We start from the raw sequence: 27,155 nt of genomic DNA, 5'->3' as shown, positions 1-27,155 counted from the left end.
CAGGCGCCTCGCTCTCTCCTCTACTTCCTCGATTTGAAGTTCATTTGGGGATGAGTGAAAGACTACTTAATATACATGTCAAAGGACACGCAGTAACAAGGCTAAATGAGATAACAAAAACCCCTCCAATAGAGCTGGATGGTTCATTCAATGTCCTCAAAACTCTTTATTTATGAAGAAATACACGCACGTGAATGAATAGGTGTCATTGACACAACTCGTTCGACCTTTCTCCTCCCCATTACAAGTGCGTTCGTCCGTAAACTTTGTTTTGTCAATTTTAGTTTTTACTATAGAGTACTTGAGCCATATATTTTTACGGCTGCTCTTCGTTCGTGCATTGATCATATCTCCTTAACACATGAGTGTAAAGTAAAATCAATCAAAAGTATATTCACTGACCTGAAAAAAAAATTAATGCAAGTAAATGGAAGAATAAAATATAGCAACAAGCGAGTGGATCACTTGTCAGGAAAAAACCCCAAATGATTTGAATATTTAATGGTCTACAGTAGTACCTTGAAGTCTATTTTTGTGAATCAATCAACAACATGGGTACAAAAAAAACCTGAACGCAAACAATAGCTGATTGTTCTTCTGGTTGTAAGACCAAATGTCCCTGACTTATAATGTTGTATTGTAGTGGCACACCCAAAGCAGAAGTTGGAAAACAACTTAAACTTTGAAGGAACTATCCAGTGACACAGTTATTTTGAAATGTCAACTACTGTTACAATGATTGCAGTGGTGAACTGACCTGTACTCAAACATTCTAGTTAGAATGAATGAATGAATGAATGAATGAATGAATGAATGAATGAATGGAATATGTATGGTGAAAATACTTTACAAATCACATTGACTGGCTAAACTGCATGCTAAATGGATCCAAGTTGAACCATAGAAAATCAGCTAGGTCACGATATATTCTATTGAAAGATAGATGAAAGTGGCTAACAAGATATGCGCAAATGTCCCTGAAAAGAACTGATTTACATTGGGTTCAAATATATGAGTGCCAATACAAAAGACTTCTTTTATACAGTAAGCACTGCATTCATCATGTTTTGTATGGTCAGCCTAACATTAAAGGTAAATAAAAAACATCAAATGACAGTCATAATTGGTATACTTCAAAAGATCTCTGCATGGTCTGGCATCACTGCCATTGGTGACTAGAATACCCAAGGACCTCTATATATATGATGCTGTACATGACATAGAAAACATATCATTTACAGATGTTTCAGACAATTGCTTTGTAAAACTCTTCATTTCAGAACTTGAAGAAATGAGCACATGATCACTAGTAGAAATGACTGTGCCATGTCATTCAAGACTAGCATACCTGAGATCTTTTCTGTGTCTCTTGCTGTAATATAGGCCATGGCATACATATTCTTTGTAGAGTTTTTAAAAAAAGCCAGTTCATGCTGGCTTCATACTTTACCTACCAGGATGTTGGACCTATTTTGAATCACTTTGAAAGAGCCATCAAATTTAACATGTTTTAGAATATTAAAAGATGGAATAATACACACACACACACACACACACACACACACACACACACACACACACAGACAGACAGACACAGACACACACACACACACACACACTCATAGTAATACATTATATAAAATAACTTTTTAATTTAATCATGTTAAATATTCAGTTATTCAAATCCATATCATACAAATATTGGTAGAAATATTGTTGTATATAAACCATCTGTTTACCATATTTCAAATTCACAAATGACACAAAAACAAAACGGGCAAGCACCATAATACCATATTTTAATTATTTTACATTTTATTTTAGTGTGGTGATTGAGAATGAATAATATGAAAATGTTGTAATTTGATATATCAAAAGTAGCAAACATATTGGCTAGCCTTTTCAATGCTTTTTAAATTAACACATTGAACCGGTCTATTTTAAAGGTATTATAGTACATAGGTTCTGCTACATACTAAGTATATCTCCTTCAGTCTTCTAAAATCCTAGTATACATATTTTCTCTGTTTTCTTCATTTTATGTTATGAAATTATGAAGTCTTTTAGCAATTGTTCATTAATTATGAAATCATGAAGCCTTTAGAAATTGTTCAGAAATCATTAATTATTAAAGGATAAGTATTGAGCAGAAAAGGTTAGATCAAATTAAGTTTTTATCTTCTGTACACTTATAACAAGATTACTTTCAATGTTTTTTTTCATTCAACAAGAATATAAATTATCACCTGTTATTACAAACTGTTTGTAGAACCCTGGGGTATTTATGTTGGTTTTTATGGTGGGAACTAGGTCTATCTGTGTGACCAGGAATAACACAATGTCAAAATAATAGAAACCATAGTAACATTTCACAAATAAAAAGCCTCCCACATCCATATCGGTTTGTTGAAATCTGCTAACGGCATGACATCTTTAGGGATCTTTACTCCCTATACCGACCTATGGATGATAATATTACAAAGCATGTAGTAAACACTTCTACTGAGTATTACACACATACACCACCAGATGGAAATAACATCTACAATTTGAATTCACAGACACAAAATTTAAAAGGCATGTCAACTCTCACAATATAAAATTACAGTTTTTCTTCGTACAGTGGTAAACTTTAAGTAGCTGGACAATGTTTACTTTTTTTGCAATAACAAAGTACCCTGGTTAAACATAGGGACACGTTTAAGATTCACTTTAGAATTGTTTTTTTTTTATATAAGGTATCACACAAATTTGTGGAAAAGTGTCCCATTTGAATAAGTAATATTAATATTTACAAATAGAATTGAAGTGTAGTCAAAACAGTTTGGTTAAAAAAAGAAATCCAATCTCATAACACACAATATAAACTTTCTCTTAGTACAGAAGTGTTTATATTGATGATATGATGCATTTTAGTGCTATTCAATTAGTATTTTCATCTCATCTATAGCTCATCTTGATATACTGATGATATTTACTGAAATGCTAAAAGTACTCTTACAGACTTGAAGTAATTTCTTTATACTACATTTGTTTACTTCTAGGTAACAACCTCTTTTATTTGTGGACTAGTATTTCTTCAAATTTATTCTAGAATAATGAGAGTCTACAATTATCTATTAAATAGGTGATAAATATTCAGGATATATAAATAATGGAGGTAGTTTTCAACTGATACAAACAGTATCACCAAGGTTATTGTATTTCTCATTGATAAGCAGTGTTACAATTTAACTACAGAAACTATATAGTCTTCAAAGTAGTCCATTATCATCTCACAATGTTTCCATGGAAACTGGGTCTTCATTCCAAGTGGTATATGCAATCAATTACAACAGTCCCACAATCTCAAACAAGACCAAAGTGTATCACCTTCAGTGTCTTTGTGTTAGAGTCATCATCTCTCACTACATCTTCCTGTCTCTGGTTGCCACTAGCACGACCTGAAAATTATCACATTAATTGAAATGATTCAAAATTCTTGAAGAATTCTCCAGTGCATGAAATCAAATTCAATACTGTAATAAAAGCATTACAACATTTGTCATTTTTATTCAACACTGACAAGTACAAGGAGCCTACAGACTTGTCTTGGTGTGGATCTTAATGTAAACCCATAATTATGTAATCACCAAAATACATGTGACATAAATTAGTACCATAAGTCATAACCAATTACAAGTCCCTAAAGTCAATATGAGATCCACTTAGATTCATTTAGCAGACCTGTTCCTGTTAATTTTAAATTTAAAACACATTCCAGTTCTTCTATAAAATGCATCTGCCTAAATTGGCTTGGTGTGAAGAGCTTGTTGAGATAGTAAATCCAAGTCAAGCCTCTTGGCTAATGCACAGTAGCACTATCAATATGGTCAAATTACACCATCAATTCTAAAGCAAAATATTGAAAATTATGAACAAACAAAAAATGAGCATTTCCTTCTCTAGCACGACACTGATCAAAAGCAGTGACACACACGTGTGATGGATATGCTTGCCATGTCTAGTTTTTTGAAAACACTTTTACACCAGACTGTTGTGTTCATTTGGCTGTCAGTACACATTATGTATAAACTATTTAGAGAAACTTTCCACATTTAGAATAAATGCAAACATCTATACCAGACTATCTGTACCAGTTAGTTAGTTAGTTAGTTATTTAGTTAGTTAGTTAGTTAGCTAGTTAGTTAGCTAGTTAGTTAGTTAGTTAGTTAGTTGCACACTCCACTGGAGAGCTTCTGTACCATGTGCCTATTAAAATCCAACTCTTCAGACTAGTTGCCATAAGGCATTCTCCACCTAGCCCATATGGCTTCATTCAACTGTATACTGCATTTCATGTGATTAGTTACATTTCATGGTGACAGGCATACAGAAAGTTAAAGTCTTTTGTCATACTTGTAGACCAACATAAACTTTATTCAATTCAATCCGGCTTTATTCATTCCCTGTATTACACTGGCAGGCTTTACATGTAAACATTAAATACACAACAAGAAAAGTCAAAGACTTTCACAAAGAGAACACCACTGGTCATGCATTGAAATGAACGCTTCCACTATGCAACATTGTTAACCACATTGTAAATGGACTAAACAAGATTATACTTCACACAAACAATTTGACCACATTCTAACAAAAATATGGAGTTTATACCCTGATCTGTCATTCTACATGAGGACAATACATGTCTATGTTCATGGTTCTGCAGTGTTCAAAATAGAAGTAGAAATTTTCAAAATCATTTCACGATTTTTCATGATTTATGCTTGAATAGTGTTATAATTATTAATCTCCAATATTTTCCTTCATTTTGCTGTAAAACACTGATGACCAAAGGGTTTTATCACTACTCATATATCCACTAACTGTCACAGTGACAAAGTACCAGGTCATTAATATTTTCCTTGGAAGAAAATAAGAAATTATCAGGATATTTAGATATTATTCCCCAATAATAATATAATTACACCATTGCCAGAAATAGTTTTAGAAAATCAGGGAAAGTAATGGCAATTTGAAGCATTTTTAATAATATTTTGAACACAGAATGAATGACATAGACACATGTTGTTCACATGAAATTTGGTGCACATACATATTCTTTAGGGTAATGGCTAGAACTGATTAGGTTTGATATTAAAACAGAAATAAGAATGCAAGCTTCAAATTCTATATAATTTGGTACATACATTTGTGATACCAAAGCGCATCTGTCCTGAAAATATTTTTGATGTAGCTTTCAGTTTTAATACATCATTTGCAAATTTATGTTTTCAATAATTAGCTTGCAATGTTGCAAATGGTATTAAAAAAATCTTGGTAAAGTATGACCTATGCTAATTTGAAAACTGACCCAACAATAACATTGCATGTTGGCCACAATAAATAGACAATATCTGTGGGCAATCTTACTGGAGAATTCATGCGGATGAATTCATACGAGCTCTCCACTACTTCATTGTCAATCAAAATTAAAACTCTTTTTTGAACTTCGTTCAATAGTACTAGTGAAGAACGTTAGTACATCTTCCAACCACAAGGGAGCAGGCTTCGATATACATTCTCTTCCATAGGGAGTGGAATGGACTGTACTATTCATGTTCATTGACAAGTCAAGATAGTGTTAGTAGGATAACATTCAAAACTAATCCAGCTATTACAGATTGGCCATGGCTAGACAAAGAACAGCATTTTCGGCACTATTAGCCCAGTGGCTGGGTGTTTGGTATAAGAGACTGAACAGAATATACCATAAGCCACTAAGCTGCTTGGCGAATATCCCAAAACATTAGAGATTTTAGAGCTCTCTTGAATGACATGAAATTTGTATTGAACCTCTTTGCGTATGTGCCGCAAAACTCAACTTTTTGCAGAAACAGATATGTATGATGTGTTTGTGAGTGTATGTTTCCAATGCTACGTTTTATTGATGTAGCAACTAATGGATATACACATGTGATATACAATGTCATGTCTGGTAATGCATAATTGCTCTTTGTGACAAGGCATGAAGGAACAACAATCTAAAGGTTTGACCTTACAGAAGGCATTCAGTTTACATCTGGTGTTTTATTACAAGGACAACCCTATGTGCAACATTGTCTATAAAAAATGTAATGGGGGAAACAATTGAAGTCTAAATGATTGTAATCTTTCTTGATGAAACATTACTACACACACACACACACACACACACACACACACACACACACACACAAACATAGATACACACACACATAGGTACACATGCACTACAGATAACATTTTCTGAATATAAAATATTCACTGAATATAAAATATTCAAAGTACATCATAAAAAGCTTTGGAAATAATTAGTCCTACAAGTTCAGGAAGGTATTTACTGATAATATTCTGACTTGAATATCATGACATACAAGTAAACTGAGAGCTCACCTCTTGTAGCTAAAGTTAGAGGGTCTTCCATAAGTATAGCAGCATAGGCATCCCCTGGTACAGGGACACTGGCATCCCCAGCTTCATCTAAATATATATCATTCATATCAGTGCTGCAATTAAATGACCACATATTATGAAACAGGGACTATTTTGTTTCCATTTTTTTTTCAAAAGGGCTTAACCTTGGACAATTGGTTGACTGCAACATTCTAGTTGCCATTGTAAGTGACTATCAAGAAATGATGACATATTGCAGTGGAGAAACTTAAAAACCTGTTGTATCTTTACTAAATAATAATAATAATAATAATAATCTTTATTTGTCCAAATAAATTCGGAAATTTGTTGAATGGTCGCCGCAAGAGCAGTGCCCTAGTGCCCTAGTGTTGAACACTTACATGTACAATTTGATGGGTCAATCAGATACACAGTAAATGTATTCTGAGTTTAACATATTTAGTAGCACTGCCTATCATCAGTTTCACTTCCTCTTCTCAAATTACATTCAGTATAACATTTTGTGTAAGTTACTGGTATGTTATTTTCAAGACTGCCAACTATCATTTTACATGTAGTTGCTGATTTTGAGTTGATTTCCTTTAATATGGCAAATGCATACCTACAATCGCTTAATTACATACATGATGCAGAAGATGCAATGTAAGATATTGAACAAGTATTTTATTAAAACTATAAACTACCACACATTATTGTCTTTTAATAATTTCCTTCTGGTAAATGAATGTTTATTCCTACATGCAATATAGGCCCCTGGGAGGTGCAGGAGGGGGTACTCAGATCAATTTTACACAGGGGTGTGCCTCAAACGTTCTAAACATTGACTCATTCCTAAGGACTTTTTTTTGGTGAAATAATGATATAGTCTCAGTTCACAAAAAATTATGATCTAGGACCAGTCTCAGATGGAAAAAAATGTCAATCTGAGACCAGTCTGAATTTGCCAGTCTCAGATGGCAAAAAAAAAAGTCTAGCTGAGACTAGTCTCAGTTCACAAAAAATCATGATCTAAGACCATTCTGAGATGGAAATGATGTCAATCTGAGACCAGTTTCAGTTTGCAAAATATCATGATCTGAGACTATTCTGTCACAGATGGTAAAAACCAGTTTCAGATGACAAAAAAATTGATCTGGGGCGGCAACAAAGGTGGATCTGTTGTATCTACTGTATTTGAGACTACTCAGACATTACAGTACAGTATAATACTGTTATACATTTTTAACAGTCTATGGTTGCATGAAATACATTCTAAGATTGGGCGATGTTACAGGGGGCTTGCATGAAATACCTTTAATACATTTTATACATTCTATGATTGCATGAACTACATTCTGGGATCGGGTTTTGTTATGTTACGGTAGCCTGCAAGAGCTTCAAGCGATCAATCACTCCTGAAATCATGTGTGGATATCCAGATTGGCGGTTTTTGCCATCTGAGACTGGTCTCAGATCACAATTTTTTGGAAACTGAGACCTGTCTTGGCCATATATTGTTTTGCCACCTCAGACTGGCAAACTAACACTGGTCTCAGGTGACGATTTTTGCCTTCTGAGACTGGTCTCAGATCGCTATTGTTTGCAAACTGAGACTGATCTAAGATGGTGATTTTTTGCAAACTGAGACTCTCAGTTCATAGTTTCAGTTTAATGTTTTAGGTACCCTTACTTACCTCACCACAGGGAATTATGTCAAAGTCATCCATTTGGGTGGCACATATACCCTTCTATTAACCCCCCCCCCCCAAGAATATAGGTTGCTGGTACTCTATTGTCTAAACTATCAACTACCCTGATAGTGTAGTCAACTAGTTTTGAGTTGGCTTTATTGTAGAAAACTCACCTCTTTTTGTGTTTTCCTCTTGAACTGGAATCAGCCTCATCATATGAATCATCACTATAATCATCATCACCAAGTGAGACATGGTCATCAAATTCATCCACTGACGAATCAACACTTTCTGTTATAGCAAATGGAAAATGGATCACATTAGTTAGCCAAGAAACAGCCACAACAGAACACACCTTCCTCACATCCGTTCATTGAGACAGGTGGTTTTTTTATGGTGAGCTCATCGTCAATCACTTTCATCAGAAGGCATCAATATTATTTCAGAACTTTTCATTTCAAGTCAACGGATTAGCACTTCATATCAACAGTTCACTGGGAGAGGAGATATATATGTTCATATGATAAACTTCACTTTCGTATAGCACTGAAAACACCTATTTAATATGCTATATGTAAATGAGTGTACACTACATGCAAGTGAGGATTAAGATGTAGAAACAATAGATATGGATACTAGTGACATCTGCATTGTTAATTGGATGGCAATCCAGAATTCCCTACCCCAGTATCAGGCAGTTGGTTCATGGCTTATTTGCGTGATTTTATTTCACTAATTTCTAGTGAAGTCACATGATGCAGAGGTGGTGAAAGTGAGTTTTTGCGACTTACTTGATGTCATCTAAATCAGCAATAATGAAATCAGCCTTGCCATTGTTCCCTTTTAATTTACAACAATAGGCACTGGGACTTCCCTCATTTTGTTTGTATTGATTGACACTTTCTTTGACAGCACGGTAGATTGGGTATAGGTCTCAAAAATGAAATTCATGACACTAACCAGTACACTGTTATTTGCCAAAGGATAATTTTAGATCAATATTACATCTCCAACAGTTGGCCATCAAGGATAGAAATTGAAGACAGAATGGAAGTGACAACAGCCTAAGAAATATCACATTACTAATAAAGGTCTGGAAACAATTTCCTTACCAGTACTGGAAGATGGGGGATCATTTTCAATATCTTCAGCTTTCTTCTTAGCAGCCTGTGCTAATGCATGTTCTCCCCTATCCAGTGCTAAGTAGTGAATATCCTGCAGAGAGAAATACATAGTAACAGAACAACATTGTCAGTGTAAAATCAGTAACACAGAAAGGGGAGGCGGTTGGCAAAGGACATTGAAAAACTGGCAGTGGAATACAGAATGGGGAGGCGGTTGGTGAAAGACATAGATAAACTGACAGTGGAACATTCATTTTACCTACTTATAGACTCAAAGATTTGTCATTATGTACATTTCTTTAATTAATCACTCATTACAAGTGATTGTTCAGCTATCCATGCCATAGTTTACAGGAGTGTTAACATTACAAATAACTGCTTAGCTATCCATGTCATAGATAACGATCACAAATCTTGCAATCTAACCTACTTTATAATACCCTGAAAGAATGGGTAAGTTTAGATATTAAATTCAATTTAACATATTACTGACTGTACTGAGCCATGCCAGCATGCTGTTCACTTTCATTGTAACCTTTCCTCATTTTCTCAAAGGGAGGGGTGGGCTCTCATCCCGACACCCCTCCCTTACAATTGTTGAAATTTATATAAATACATTTTAACAAACACTTGTAGGTGGAGTGCATCCCTGTCTGGGTGCATCTAATATTGTGCTGTCTGCATTGTATAATTGTAATAATGTAGCTGTCTTTGCAAAAAGGGAAATATAATGTCAGTTTACAATTTACAAAGTCTTACCATAAATAAGTCTCTTGAATGCAAGTCTACAGCTAGAAGAAAGGCCTTCTCAAATCTTTGATACCTGTATCAAGAAAACAAATACTGTGACAATGATTTATGATTCAACATAATTTCTAGCCTTCTTTTCTTTTAAAATATCTCTTCTACATTTACTAGTGCTGTTTACATCATTTGATATCTTTCTTTTGACAGTTTCATTTTCCTCAAATCTAATGTTGTTGCAATTTGCTTTATGCCAAGGAAATAAAGTTTTGTAAATATGAATCATTGTATTTTACTCTTCACTTTCCAATTCTATTTCTTCTCTGACTTCAAACTCTAAAGGCAGATTCTGTGTATGACCTTGTGATACAAAATGAGACTTTGTGGTATTGAGAAAAACTGAATGAGAGATATTAATATGTTATATACACAGTGAGATGAAATAGATACCTGTCTGATAAACAGTGGAAAGATAGAATTATAACTCAATAGAAAGAGGTGAACTCTCATTCATTTGATTGCCTCACCATAACAAATGAAATATCCTAACTTACCTGAGGAGGTGATGGAAAAATCTCCTAGCTAGTCTACTGATAGCATCTCTATATTCTATGACAATGACTTCAGATAAGGATCTTGGTGGTGCATAAAAAGTACCCAAGGCAGCTTCTAGAGCAGCTGTGAATGAAATAAACTGACATTTTAATAACAAATTAATTTATCTATGTAAAACTTGACACTCAGTGAATAGCTATTGAGTATTTGCTTACTTGGCACAATTACAGTATATATATCTGGAAATTTACAAGTTTTTGATAACTTAATTAACAAAGTCTCACAGATTAACAATTGATTATAACATGTACATTTCTCATCAAATATATTTATTAATTTCTGTTTATTTCTGTTTATTTCTCCAAACAGGAAACAAACATACCTTCTCTGTCATCATTCAAAGGCAACCTGAGAAGATGGTCCATGATGGCAGTAAGACAGGCAAAGCATACAGCGCCCTCAGTGTTCCAGTTCATAGCAGTCAACAGATTAACAGCCTACAAGGAAATCACGATATTAGGTTTTTTACTTTAATTTTGCAAAATTGTATATTCACCGAGAACTTCTAAGCAATTTCTTATTTTAGCTTTATTTTATTACACTAAATCACTGATTATACTCAAGTCATATCAGATATAGAATGGATCAAGACATTATACTCAAGTCATATCAGGTATAGAATGGATCAAGACATTATACTCAAGTCATATCAGGTATAGAATGGATCAAGACATTATATTCAAGTCATATCAGGTATAGAATGGATCAAGACATTATACTCAAGTCATATCAGGTATAGAATGGATCAAGACATTATATTCAGGTCATATCAGGTATAGAATGGATCAAGACATTATACTCAAGTCATATCAGGTATAGAATGGATCAAGACATTATACTCAAGTCATATCAGGTATAGAATGGATCAAGACATTATACTCAAGTCATATCAGGTATAGAATGGATCAAGATATTATACTCAAGTCATATCAGGTATAGAATGGATCAAGACATTATACTCAAGTCATATCAGGTATAGAATGGATCAAGACATTATACTCAAGTCATATCAGGTATAGAATGGATCAAGACATTATACTCAAGTCATATCAGGTATAGAATGGATCAAGACATTATACTCAAGTCATATAAGGTATAGAATGGATCAAGACATTATACTCAAGTCATATCAGGTATAGAATGGATCAAGACATTATATTCAGGTCATATCAGGTATAGAATGGATCAAGACATTATACTCAAGTCATATCAGGTATAGAATGGATCAAGACATTATACTCAAGTCATATCAGGTATAGAATGGATCAAGACATTATACTCAAGTCATATCAGGTATAGAATGGATCAAGACATTATACTCAAGTCATATCAGGTATAGAATGGATCAAGACATTATACTCAAGTCATATCAGGTATAGAATGGATCAAGACATTATACTCAAGTCATATCAGGTATAGAATGGATCAAGACATTATACTCAAGTCATATCAGGTATAGAATGGATCAAGACATTATACTCAAGTCATATCAGGTATAGAATGGATCAAGACATTATACTCAAGTCATATCAGGTATAGAATGGATCAAGACATTATACTCAAGTCATATCAGATTTAGAATGGATCAAAACATTATACTCAAGTCATATCAGGTATAGAATGGATCAAGACATTATACTCAAGTCATATCAGGTATAGAATGGATCAAGACATTATATTCAGGTCATATCAGGTATAGAATGGATCAAGACATTATACTCAAGTCATATCAGGTATAGAATGGATCAAGATATTATACTCAAGTCATATCAGGTATAGAATGGATCAAGACATTATACTCAAGTCATATCAGATTTAGAATGGATCAAAACATTATACTCAAGTCATATCAGGTATAGAATGGATCAAGACATTATACTCAAGTCATATCAGGTATAGAATGGATCAAGACATTATACTCAAGTCATATCAGGTATAGAATGGATCAAGACATTATACTCAAGTCATATCAGATTTAGAATGGATCAAAACATTATACTCAAGTCATATCAGGTATAGAATGGATCAAGACATTATACTCAAGTCATATCAGGTATAGAATGGATCAAGACATTATACTCAAGTCATATCAGGTATAGAATGGATCAAGACATTATACTCAAGTCATATCAGGTATAGAATGGATCAAGACATTATACTCAAGTCATATCAGGTATAGAATGGATCAAGATATTATACTCAAGTCATATCAGATTTAATTTAATCCTGTAGCCTGTCCTAAATATATTTGATGTAATTCCAATTTCAACTTTTGAGGAAAACAAACAATGGAAATAAATGATGCTTGCAAAGTTCTTACCTTATCTATCTGTTACAGTTTGTAAGTACTTACCTCATCTGTCTGTTTGTAATGGAGATACTGACTGACAAGTTGCCTTGCTCCTAGCTTGCCTCTACTCATTACACCAAGGTGAATTTGAAACATAGCTACTGGACCCCTGTAATAGTAAAGTATTATCAAGTATTCAGAAACAAAGCAAGGGAGCATAAGTGTAAAGGCAGATATAAAGATAAACTGACTTAGACACAGACTGATTGACACTGTCTTCAGTAAACCTAGAGCGTCACAAATATATCCACTATTGCTGGTGTAGAGAGTTACAAGTATATCCATTATTGCTGGCATAGAGATTTACAAATATACCGGTATTTACTATTGCTGGCATAGAGTGTTACAAGTATATCCACTATTACTAGCATAGAGAGTTACAGCTGGCATAGAGAGTTACAAATATATCCAATATTGCTGGTGTAGAGAGTTACAAATATATCCACTATTGCTGGCATAGAGAATTACAAATATATCCACTATTGCTGGCATAGAGAATTACAAATATATCCAATATTGCTGGTGCATAGAGAATTACAAATATATCCACTATTGCTGGCATAGAGAATTACAAATATATCCAATATTGCTGGTGCATAGAGAATTACAAATATATCCAATATTGCTGGTGCATAGAGAATTACAAATATATCCAATATTGCTGGTGCATAGAGAATTACAAATATATCCAATATTGCTGGTGCATAGAGAATTACAAATATATCCACTATTGCTGGCATAGAGAATTACAAATATATCCACTATTGCTGATGTAGAGAGTTACAAGTATAATTCCTACCTGTCAAATACAAGTAGCAATGAATCAATGGCATCTGGTATATACTCATTGATTACAGAGTCTGTACTGAGTTGACACCAGTTCATCTGTACTAAATTAGATAGTGACCTGTAGATCAGAAAATAACACTAATTATCTGACATGTAAGGGGTGCAGGAAGGTTTGCTATCTTTCTACATTTTGGCTTGGACTGTTAAATGTTGCGAGGATGATTAAAAATCAAAATTTGCAACTGACAATTACAATAATGACTTCAAAATCTACTATTAATGACTGAAAATGTTGTATATCTAAAGTGTGTCATGACAAACTTCGCATGTACCATATAACACATAACACACTACTGAGTGCTTGTGAATATATTCAAGTATTGGCATACACTTTGTCTGTCTGTTTTAAGATAGGGTAAAAAATATGGTATATATTACCTGAAATATGTTCCAAGCTGTATTGTTGGAAATGCCCTGGGATCTTCTCCGACCAACATAAACTGAATGGGATTTAATGCCATATCAAAACACTTGAAGAAAATAACAATAAATAGAATGTTGTATTAGAATATATTTCACCATTGTATTTATCAACAATTCATTAATTTGTTATGTGTGTCTTAGCTACCAATTGTACTTAGTTGTGTACATATGTAAATATCCCCTAGGGAGAAAGAGGATTAAAAGATAACTATTTCAATATACTGTATATCAAAACACATTTTATTTCTATTATCATTTCTTTTGAATGTAAACATTCATGTTGGGGATAACTTATGAAAAATATATAGATGGAAAAGAATGAACTGTTCCTAAAAAAAACCTTGTGGGTTATTTATATTTGATGCCATTTTGTAAATTCAAAGTATTCAACAGTTCACCCAGAGAGATTGACATAATAAATCTTTATCATCTTGATTTTACTTGGATCAAAGAGGTATAATTCAGGTTGGTTCTAGATGATAGACTTTGTGTTTTGTGTCTTTCTCACTTATTTCTGAGAAATCGTGTTCTTGCCAAAAAACCTGTCACAAATCTTTTACCTGTATTTCACCCCTATTACTGGCCACAAAGGCAGCACATCCACCAGGATGCCAAGCTATATGACTTGGCTCCTATAAAACAAACAATAGCAAAATTACCACAAATACAATCAAAATCATGACAGGAAATTCATCTTTTACATTCAATAAATTTACAAAATATACAGCAAAGTATTCATATCAAGAAACATCAACATATTAGTAGGGTTCATCATTCAGTTTGTGCATGTATAAAGTTCAGCAGAAATAAAGTAGTAAAGGGGTCAATATAACTTATAAGTATCAAGTGTGATATTAATATACTTACAAGGTCTGCTTGTGTGTACTGAGTTAATCTCTTTTGTTCATCATACAGTACCTGAAAAAAAAGTCAAAAATAATCATGAGTTGCCTTGAGGTTCTATTACCAGTGAAAATACGTACAATAATCTCATCTTCAGATAAACTTTTGACATTTAAGAGAACTTTTAGACACATTTTTCTACAAAAGAAACTGTGATGCTTACTTTGGATATGTCAAGTTGCAAGAACGTTTTAGAAAAGGTTTTTAGTTGTTATCCATCTGCGATTCAAATTTTATTATCATATTTCCCATGATGCAATATTCAACATGGCGGGTTTGCAAGTTCCCTATTGTTACTGCATTTTAATCTTATGAAGTATTATCTTAATGTTATCACTTGCTTTTACATTTCACGTCTATTATCTTTTCAATGTTTATTCAATTCTTGATTTCTGTCCAGTCCTCAGTTTTCATTTTTAGTCACCTCTTCCGATGAGTACATGTGGAAAGCTAGTATCCAATGCATATTTTTTATGCAAATGTCTATAAGTTATTATTATTATGATATTACCACTGTTGTTGCTTAATACTAAGAATGATGTAACCACAAATCTTGTACTGTATGCCCCTAGCCAAGAGTAACTCCCCTAGAATGCATGTAGCAACTGATAACTAATCTAATAACTTACCACTTTAGCATCATCAACTGATACTAAGAAACTTACCACTTTAGCATCATCACAGGCAAGAATCAATTTATCTTCTGATTTGTTCCTACCAAATGCTACTACACCAGCTGAAAGTAGATTGGATCAAATTCAACAATAGTGAGATTACACATGTTTTCTATCTTTTAATTGTCATATTAATACATATAAATCTCCACCTGTGTGATATCAAACAGGACAGATCAAATATCTTAATAACTTGAACCACTGTTCTACTGAACTATTCCCTCTCAGCTGTTGAGAATAATTTGCTTCTGCCATTCTAAACTATAATAACATTTTCATAAGAACTGTACTTTTAAAACTGGTAAATGAACATATTACTTTACATACACCTTGGGTAGTATGAGTCTGTATGCAGAGGTACTGAAATTTGTGTTTAATTCTATCATCAAACTGTCAATAATCGATGACAATTTATATGTGTGCAGTAGTAGGTATTCATTCAAACAATTTCTCATCAAGCCACCCCAAGTAATGTCCCACCAAACACCAAGGCAATTGGTCCAGTGGTTTACATACATCCACACATACACATTTCAGTATGCCTACAACACTACATGTACTAAACCAGTTCAGTTGTGCTAAAAATGTCTTGACCTTTGAACTGTTACCTTTTGTGGGTATTGTTGTCACTGTGGCTCTTTGAATCTGTAAAAGATAAACAGACAATGTTAGCAAAAAATGTACAGAATGCAGAGATTGAATAATGAAAGTGATTGAAATGTATTATGACTGTTACTTTACCTTTGTTTTAGAACATTCATAGATACAACTATCTACAACTGTTTCTCCTGCTGCTGATGTTCCCGTTTCCAGCATGAACACATGACGAGGTTGAATTGAACTGTAGTTGAATGAAGAGCAGAGCCATTAAAACATTACCCTTACATGTATCATAAAACATTACCCTTACATGTATCATAAAACATTACCCTTACATGTATCATAAAACATCCTATATTTCTTTTTTATTATTTTCAGTGTATGTTACTGGGTACATTTGTCTATTCTTTTGAGGGTAAGGGCAGAGCTGGACAATAAAAGCTACAATTACCTTGTCAAACTCAAATGACTTCCTTCATTCAACAGAATACAAGTACATGCATTAATACACTGCCCCTAGTTCCTGATAACCATCTATGTTTACTTAAAACTCACAACAGAAAATTGTACACAATCTTTGATCTCTCTATGGTTTACATCAACTCATTTATAAATATCTGATAAGGTAGATGACAGCTAAGGTACATAAGGTAGATGACAGCTAAGGTACATGATAAGGTAGACTACAGCTAAGGTACATGATAAGGTAGACTACAGCTAAGGTACATGATAAGGTAGACTACAGCTAAGGTACATGATAAGGTAGACGACAGCTAAGGTACATGATAAGGTAGACTACAGCTAAGGTACATGATAAGGTAGACTACAGCTAAGGTACATGATAAGGTAGACTACAGCTAATGTACATGATAAGGTAGACTACAGGTAATGTACATGATAAGGTAGACTACAGGTAATGTACATGATAAGGTAGATGACAGCTAAGGTACATAAGGTAGATGACAGCTAAGGTACATAAGGTAGACGACAGCTAAGGTACACGATAAGGTAGACTACAGCTAAGGTACATGATAAGGTAGACTACAGCTAAGGTACATGATAAGGTAGATGACAGCTAAGGTACATGATAAGGTAGACTACAGCTAAGGTACATGATAAGGTAGACTACAGCTAAGGTACATGATAAGGTAGATGACAGCTAAGGTACATGATAAGGTAGACTACAGCTAAGGTACAAATAAGGTAGACTACAGCTAAGGTACACGATAAGGTAGACGACAGCTAAGGTACATGATAAGGTAGACTACAGCTAATGTACATGATAAGGTAGACTACAGGTAATGTACATGATAAGGTAGACTACAGGTAATGTACATGATAAGGTAGATGACAGCTAAGGTACATAAGGTAGATGACAGCTAAGGTACATGATAAGGTAGACGACAGCTAAGGTACACAATAAGGTAGACTACAGCTAAGGTACATGATAAGGTAGACTACAGCTAAGGTACATGATAAGGTAGACTACAGCTAAGGTACATGATAAGGTAGACTACAGCTAAGGTACATGATAAGGTAGACTACAGCTAAGGTACATGATAAGGTAGACGACAGCTAAGGTACATGATAAGGTAGACTACAGCTAAGGTACATGATAAGGTAGACTACAGCTAAGGTACACGATAAGGTAGACTACAGCTAAGGTACATGATAAGGTAGACTACAGCTAAGGTACATGATAAGGTAGACTACAGCTAAGGTACATGATAAGGTAGACTACAGCTAAGGTACATGATAAGGTAGATGACAGCTATGGTACATGATGAGGTAGACGACAGCTAAGGTACACGATAAGGTAGACTACAGCTAAGGTACATGATAAGGTAGACTACAGCTAAGGTACATGATAAGGTAGACTACAGGTAATGTACATGATAAGGTAGACGACAGCTAAGGTACATAAGGTAGATGACAGCTATGGTACATGATGAGGTAGATGACAGCTGAGGTACATGATAAGGTAGACTACAGCTAAGGTACACGATAAGGTAGACTACAGGTAATGTACATGATAAGGTAGACGACAGCTAAGGTACATGATAAGGTAGACTACAGGTAATGTACATGATAAGGTAGACGACAGCTAAGGTACATGATAAGGTAGACTACAGGTAATGTACATGATAAGGTAGACGACAGCTAAGGTACATGATAAGGTAGACTACAGGTAATGTACATGATAAGGTAGATGACAGCTATGGTACATGATAAGGTAGACTACAGCTAAGGTACATGATAAGGTAGACTACAGGTAATGTACATGATAAGGTAGACGACAGCTAAGGTACATAAGGTAGATGACAGCTATGGTACATGATGAGGTAGATGACAGCTAAGGTACATGATAAGGTAGACTACAGCTATGGTACATGATAAGGTAGATGACAGCTAAGGTACACGATAAGGTAGACTACAGCTAAGGTACAACAGAAACATAGAATACAGTACTTTGCATGGTACATTTATAACCGAGTTTCTGAGAAAATAGTGTGACAACATATGAAATGTATCATAATACCTGAATGCCACATGTATCGGGTCATATGCTGATCTAACAAAAGACAACTCTTCTAACTTTCCCCTGGAAAAGGAAACAGATGTTTTAATGATAAGAATTCTATACGGGTCATTGACATAGCATTCATAGCATCTCATACACAAATGGTTGTTTTTCATATTGACAATTTGAACCTTTTATTCCTACTGGCTAATATTTTTTACATATACTGCCTGGTTCTTGGTTCATGGTCAGCAACCCCTGAGTATTTCTCACCATTTTTTTTCCAAATATAAGGTTGCTTATATTTTACTCATCACTATTTGGACTAAAAATCAGCAGCCACTAGCAAAACTCCCATTGTATCAACTGCTGTGATACTGTAGTATAATATACAAGAATAAAATTTTTGTTGCACACTCACTGGCAAAATCTTCAACATGTTGAATGTGGCCAGTCATGGCAGAAGAAGAAAATGACATCATTTAATTCATTTAGCATAAAAAAAACAGTATCAGAGCAGTTAATATGGTGTGGTTTTGCCAGTGACTACTAGTCATTAAACAAGTGACAGTGAAGGGTAAAATATAAGTAACCTTTTATTAGGAAACAAGAGTGATGGAAAATACTTACAAGTTGAAGTCCCTTTAACAAACTTGATTTTATAGAAGACCTATGATTCTATCACTATCAGAATTACAAAGCTGAGATAAAGCCTATGCTTACGGTGTTACACCAAGAATGACAATGTTGGCTCTATCTCTGTCACTAGACATAGGAGACCATGGCCATGCTTCCTCGCCAGATATGGGCCACCATACTACAACCTGTGGGTAACAACAAATATATATCAAAATAATCTGTAAAAAGTAACAATAACCATACATGAATATTTACTCTTGGTTTTCATTTGTTTTGTGTATACACATACTAGCACCACCTACACATGTACTGCCACCACCATCACCTTGTGAGTCACATCTTTCTTGGTTGAAAGAATTTGTCAATAAATTTATCAACAATACATTGAACATTTGTCACTCACAGCAGATATGTCAATGTGTGCTTTAAAAAATGTATTATGATTTTTGTTAATGTTCTGCAAGTATAAAAAGTTGTAAAATCTAGTAATAAATACTTACCCATTCTTGATTTGTATTGATGGATAATTTTCTTTCCAACCTCTTTCCCTTTGGTCCAGGTACATCAATGTGGGACACCTGTTGTAAAGTTTAGAAAAGTTATCATTTATCAAATAAATGCTATCACTCCTAATTGTTTTTTCTCTTTTCATCTAAATATACTGCTCGATATATTTTCAAATGACAGCCAGTTTAAAGAGTGGAAAGGAAACAGCAGCAACATTGCCTTCTCTATAACAGTGGTAGAGTGGAAGGAAATAACAGCAACATTGCCTTCTCTATAACTGGTAGAGTGGAAGGAAATAACAGCAACATTGCCTTCTCTATAACTGGTAGAGTGGAAGGAAATAACAGCAACATTGCCTTCTCTATAACTGGTAGAGTGGAAGGAAATAACAGCAACATTGCCTTCTCTATAACTATGGTAGAGTGGAAGGAAATAACAGCAACACTGCCTTCTCTATAACTGGTAGAGTGGAAGGAAATAACAGCAACATTGCCTTCTCTATAACAGTGGTAGAGTGGTAGGAAATAACAGCAACACTGCCTTCTGTATAACTGGTAGAGTGGAAGGAAATAACAGCAACATTGCCTTCTCTATAACAGTGGTAGAGTGGTAGGAAATAACAGTAACACTGCCTTCTGTATAACTGTGGTAGAGTGGAAGGAAATAACAGCAACATTGCCTTCTCTATAACAGTGGTAGAGTGGTAGGAAATAACAGTAACACTGCCTTCTGTATAACTGTGGTAGAGTGGAAGGAAATAACAGCAACATTGCCTTCTCTATAACTGTGGTAGAGTGGAAGGAAATAACAGCAACACTGCCTTCTCTATAACTGTGGTAGAGTGGAAGGAAAGAACAGCAACATTGCCTTCTGTATAACTGTGTTAGAGTGGAAGGAAAGAACAGCAACATTGCCTTCTGTATAACTGTGGTAGAGTGGAAGGAAAGAACAGCAACATTGCCTTCTGTATAACTGTGGTAGAGTGGACGGAAATAACAGCAACATTGCCTTCTCTATAACTACGGTAGAGTGGAAAGGAAATAACAGCAACACTGCCTTCTCTATAACTACGGTAGAGTGGAAAGGAAATAACAGCAACACTGCCTTCTCTATAACTGTGGTAGAGTGGAAGGAAATAACAGCAACACTGCCTTCTCTATAACTGTGGTAGAGTGGAAGGAAAGAACAGTAACACTGCCTTCTGTATAACTGTGGCAGAGTGGAAGGAAATAACAGCAACACTGCCTTCTCTATAACTGTGGTAGAGTGGACGGAAATAACAGCAACACTGCCTTCTCTATAACTACGGTAGAGTGGAAGGAAATAACAGCAACACTGCCTTCTGTATAACTGTGGCAGAGTGGAAGGAAATAACAGCAACATTGCCTTCTCTATAACTACGTTAGAGTGGAAGGAAATAACAGCAACATTGCCTTCTCTATAATTGTGGTAGAGTGGAAAGGAAATAACAGCAACATTGCCTTCTCTATAATTGTGGTAGAGTGGAAAGGAAATAACAGCAACATTGCCTTCTCTATAACTATGACACAGAGTGACAGTAAAACATAACAAATTTCACAACTAACCTTCGGGTCATAAGTAGATACTTTCTCTATCTTCTTGGCTGGGGTATCACCACCAGCAGGTTTCTTGTTGAAGTATACCAAAGTAACTTTTGCCTTCTCAGGATAGGAAAATACAAAGAAGTTGTCTGTCACAACAGCTGTAAACAAATATAAAGGAGAAATGAGAATTGCTTTCATAGCAGTGTTACAACCACATTGTGACAACTGGTAATTTCATATGTTACTATTGCTTTCATAGCAGTGTTACAACCACATTGTGACAACTGGTAATTTCATATGTTACTATTGCTTTCATAGCAGTGTTACAACCACAATATGACAACTGGTAATTTCATATTTTACTATTGCTTTCATAGGAGTGTTACAACCACATTACGACAACTGGTAATTTCATATCTTACTATTGCTTTCATAGCAGTGTTACAACCACATTGTGACAACTGGTAATTTCATATGTTACTATTGCTTTCATAGCAGTGTTACAACCACATTATGACAACTGGTAATTTCATATTTTACCATTGCTGTCATAGCAGTGTTACAACCACAATATGACAACTGGTAATTTCATATTTTACTATTGCTTTCATAGCAGTACAGTGTTATATATTATTTAATTCATCACAGATGATGGGTGACTAAAGCACACAATTTAACAGAGTCAGTGTCTGGCCAAAATGTTCATCAAGTCTCATCTATTACAGCATTTCCAAATCCACTGCCATCTTTTCCACTTGTCAAGTTACCAGACACTAACTACACCATTCTATTGAGTCCACTGATGTAATCAAGTAACTACAAGGCCAGAAATTGATTTCATGATGAAAAGTCTTAACGTTGTACAGATGACTTACCATCATTGATAAGCTCAGCTGCCAGCTTCCCTTGCAAGGTTTTGTCTATAAATAACTTCTCTATGTCTCCTGAATGGACTGTTACTTGTATTGTTACTAAAATTCCATTGCTAAGTACCATCTGGAAAGTAGCAAACAGATTTCATTCAGGACACTGGACCAACTATTCCTAGCAATTTCTTTTTGAATTCAATGAAGCACTTGAGTTTCCAAAACAGATTGGGTCTAGTCACAGTCCCTCTATCAAAGACTGTGGCTAGGTGTTCTTTGTAATCTTCACCTTTTAACTGTCAAACACATTGATGTGAGTTGACAAGTTACTGACAAACTATAAGGCAAGACGTGTATCCTAATGCCGCCTTCCTCTTCAAAGTTAATTCATAATAGATTTTTAGTATGTATAACAAAGATATCATCATATCTCGTGTAATACCTCAACAAATATTCATAGCAATGTAGACTTGCCTGGAATAACTTCCTTCCTTTCCATCTGATGTGCACACATTTGTGAGATAGCAACAATTCCTGTAAAGTAAAAAAAAAAAAAAATATTTAAATAAAATATATATACTGTTTCCAGATCAATGTTGACTTTTTATAAGGTAGAAATTATGAGACATTTGGATAAATAAACCCATCCCTGGTATTTTAATAATGTAAAATTATTCTGTGATACACTACAATATCATCAATGATACACAATGAAAGTAGATATAAAGCAATACAAGAAATACCTCCAATTCCTTGATGCTGTCTCTTAGTTTATCTGGTCTTCTGTTCTTTGGAATCCACGTCACATCTCTACCTGACAAAACAAACAAAACAAACAAAATGTATTTATCATTGATTAGTAAGCAAAGAATGAAGAAGTTTTAATACAAAGCTTTATTTCAAATATTTATGGCTTGTGATGCGAGACAGGAGAGTATGATGACAGTGTGTGTAATTGATAGCTTATAGAATCTACTTGACAGCACTATCATTAGATCTGTTATCATATAGAATCTACTTGACCACACTCTCATTAGATCTGTTATCATATAGAATCTACTTGACCACACTCTCATTAGATCTGTTATTATATAGAATCTACTTGACCACACTCTCATTAGATCTGTTATTATATAGAATCTACTTGACCACGCTATCATTGGATCTGTTATTATATAGAATCTACTTGACCACGCTATCATTAGATCTGTTATTATATAGAATCTACTTGACCACTCTATCATTGGATCTGTTAGCGAATGAACACATTTGTTTACATGTAACATATGTGGAGTTGTACTTAAATTAGTTTGTTTGGTCATTAAACTTGTAATTTATTAAAGAAAATTGTATGAATTTATATCATTTAATGTGAAAGTCAGTGTGTTGTAAGCATGGAGGTCATTTCTAACTTTGAATCAATACATGTGTACATGTATGTGTCAAAACCAGAGCCTGCAATGTGATGACATTTGACATTAAATAGCTTCTTCGTTCCAAGGATGTTGTGTGTGTGCCTGTGTATCAGTTGGGGTAAGATGGTGTTGTTTATATTTCTAATGAGTGGTCTGTGTAAAGCCTGTTTCATGTTCTTGGGGAACATAACATGTGTATGATATGCAGTGTTTCAGTGACCATCGCCTCTATCATGTTCAACATTGTATCCATAGCAACACACTTTACATGAATAGCAACCTCTCTGGTTTCACTACAACTAACTACGTCATGATCCCTATCTGTTCTTAATGGTCATAAAACCCATCCTCCTGTAGTCCCTTATTTCATATAGCATCAGTCAGCTATGTTTCACAAAAACACAATAGAGTTGTACTGTACAAGAGGTTTGCAAAAACGTTGTTCAATGAAATACACAAAGAAGGTGCACAGACACTTTCAGGTTTCTTTATTTCAATGAACAATGTTTTTGCAGCCACTCATACTTTACAACTCAATAATGATTCAACTGTTTATTAAGCTTATTAATATCTGTACAGAATTACTTACTTTCTGCAAAATGTTGTTTGTCTTCCAAGTAGTGGTATGCTACAGCTGAAATAAACATCAAGTTCATATTTTTAGGAATTACATGTAAACTATTTCTCCACAAATGACACTGTGAACATCAAACTGCACTACTGGTCACCTTTTACTTTGAATATATAAAACATGACAATGCAGCTTTTATTTACCACAGGTAAAACGTGTTCAGTAAGGCTTTTATTTTTCAATTTCATAATGATATTTTTGCATTAACACAAACAACAGACGGTACTTACATTTTAATAATGTCATTGCAAACAATATAACAACCTTACATAATGAAATTTAAGCACACTTTTCTTTTATAGATGACATTCAAATAACATTGACATAATAAACATTAAAATTTTAGTAGTGACAACAAACTCACTTTGTTCCCCTTTGTCATGGTAGGTGTAACAGCCTATATCTCCATCTGTTACAAAAAAATGACAAATTTATTACACTGGCAAAGTACAAATGCCAAGGATGACTTATTTTGTACACACATTAAACAGATTAAAAGGACACAAATTTGACAACTATACACAGATACATGTATATTTCATAGTAAACTGTATAATGTATTTGGTTCTGAAGTTTCCTTTGGTTTTCATTATATATATGGCAAAAGTGTAGAAGCTAAGAATACTATACTGACATCACAGTAAATATTGATAGAACACTGTACTGAATACTGATTTCACAATAAATATTTATAGAACACCAGGACTGACTTCACAATAAACATATATTTCCATTCAACCTGGGGAGTTTGGTTAGACTACCTAGCACACTAATCTGTTTGTATCAACTGGCCTGTTGTTCTGTATCATTGCTTGGCAATCATTAAAACAATTAAAATATATGACAATTTCAAATGAACAAATTCAAATCAAATCATGCTGTCAATGATCATTCACAATGACAGATTAATCATTATTTTATCTATATTGATACTGTAGACTATGAATATTTGTATCCTACAGTATGGTATTCCTTACCTGCTATAGCGACTGGGTTCTTCAGTGACCATACATGAAGTTCCCCTAACAAAGTGGCCATGGTACAGCATGGACAAATTACTGTCAATGTTATCTTCTATGACAGACACCCTTGGACAAAATATTATATAATACAAATAATATAAACCATTTCACACAACATAACTTAAAATTTCACAAGACATATTTCAAAACATATTCTGCATCCTTTATTACAAGGTTTTTCTCTATATGTTTATCTTTAGGTTTCCCTCTCCAGGGTTGGTTAGATCTGATAACATACATTCCCTAATTCCTGCTATCATGTGAGTCTTATGGAACAGTATTCCACTTGAATTCCGTTCTTCGTCAACTATCGGTAAATTCAAGATGGACATCAAGACACATCTGTTTGCAAGAGCTTTCTATAACTTTTGAGATTGATACTATTGTTCCTGTGCAGCGCCATAGAAAATTATGTCATATTGAATTATGGCGCTATACAAATTCTTTTGATTGATTGACGGGTTAATATTTAAATCAAAAGAAGGATATATATTACATTCATATGTAAAGAATTTAGATAAATAGTGACTACATTGATGCAAAAAAAGAATTCAGTATATATGCAAAATCAAACTACTTCCATCAATATATACAGTGATGTATTTATTTTACTTTTCGTCTTTCTTTCTGTAATCAGTACAGTAAATAATTCACAATTTGTTTTACATTCTGGACCTCTCTTAAAATTTTCTATGTAATATTAACTCCATGCAGCAATAGAATAATTTCCTATGGTAAATCTAAAAGATCATTGCATTTACATTACACATATTTAATTTGAGTTTCCTATTTTGCCAATATCTGCTTTGCACAACTTTGCCACAGTTTTTCATTGCATGCGGTAGGCCTCAAGCGAGACAGAGTAAGTCGGGACCTCAGACACTATCCCCTTTTCCTTCTCCGAGTTCTCGATCGATCCATGGATGTATTAGTGAGATAATACATCCATGATCGAACACTAACATTATTAGTCATTCACAATAATACGCCTGAATTTTTGCTATTGGCCCTTCAGTCTTCAGCATAGTGCTGGCCTGCTAGGAATAGACCTGTTACATAGGTCTTCGCAGCTGGACGGTATGGACAACGGACAATGTCAGAATCGAGTCCACACTTACCTCTTCTGCAAGCAGGACTACATAACTATCACTATTCACTATACCCACGTACTATACCTCTATGGAACTCATTACCACCAAGTACAAAAGCAGCAAAAGATGTGGCAGTTTTTAAATCACTAGTCAATCTCAATGTGGAATAAGGGAAAAATTGAAAGTGTGATGCATGACGAACTGTACGTGTATAGCCACATCTGGCGTTTTGTACAGTAATGGACAAGACAAGACAAGATAATGTGGATGCACTACAAAACTGTAGCAACATGTTTTGCCTGATCAATCATTGAATCATCATAAAAGTTCGACTTGCGTTACTACTATTGAAGTTTGGATTCAGACGTTCGCGTCCACTTACCTTTAATCGGTCCTTAGAGAAGATGGTTAGACATTTGTAAAACATCAAAACAGGTCAGTTACTAAACCATCAGACTTCGACCTCGAGCTAAGACTATACAAAACCAAAATGTACCTGTCTGACTGC

At 34.4% G+C, this 27,155-nt stretch overlaps 1 protein-coding gene across 1 annotated transcript; it reads right to left on the bottom strand.

The window, feature by feature from the left end:
* Positions 1-1,736: 1,736 nt before the first annotated feature.
* On the bottom strand, positions 1,737-27,151 carry LOC144451386 (WD repeat-containing and planar cell polarity effector protein fritz homolog). Its single transcript, XM_078142215.1, has 26 exons — positions 27,030-27,151; positions 25,512-25,622; positions 24,899-24,943; positions 24,493-24,537; positions 23,232-23,302; positions 22,963-23,022; positions 22,498-22,618; positions 21,644-21,780; positions 20,051-20,128; positions 19,635-19,735; positions 18,930-18,992; positions 16,532-16,631; positions 16,399-16,435; positions 15,782-15,852; positions 15,081-15,131; positions 14,774-14,845; positions 14,169-14,260; positions 13,741-13,848; positions 12,945-13,050; positions 10,914-11,028; positions 10,531-10,654; positions 9,992-10,055; positions 9,221-9,323; positions 8,282-8,399; positions 6,418-6,530; positions 1,737-3,443 (listed from the first exon to the last, which is right to left on the bottom strand). Exons 2-26 carry the CDS (start codon positions 25,570-25,572, stop codon positions 3,349-3,351), a joined length of 2,151 nt encoding a protein of 716 aa, XP_077998341.1. The 5' UTR covers positions 25,573-25,622; positions 27,030-27,151; the 3' UTR covers positions 1,737-3,348.
* Positions 27,152-27,155: the final 4 nt, after the last annotated feature.

This window comes from Glandiceps talaboti, chromosome 2 (assembly GCF_964340395.1).
Source record: "Glandiceps talaboti chromosome 2, keGlaTala1.1, whole genome shotgun sequence".
Classification (NCBI taxonomy): Eukaryota; Metazoa; Hemichordata; class Enteropneusta; family Spengelidae; genus Glandiceps; species Glandiceps talaboti.
This window is presented reverse-complemented; position numbering and strand designations above follow the sequence as displayed.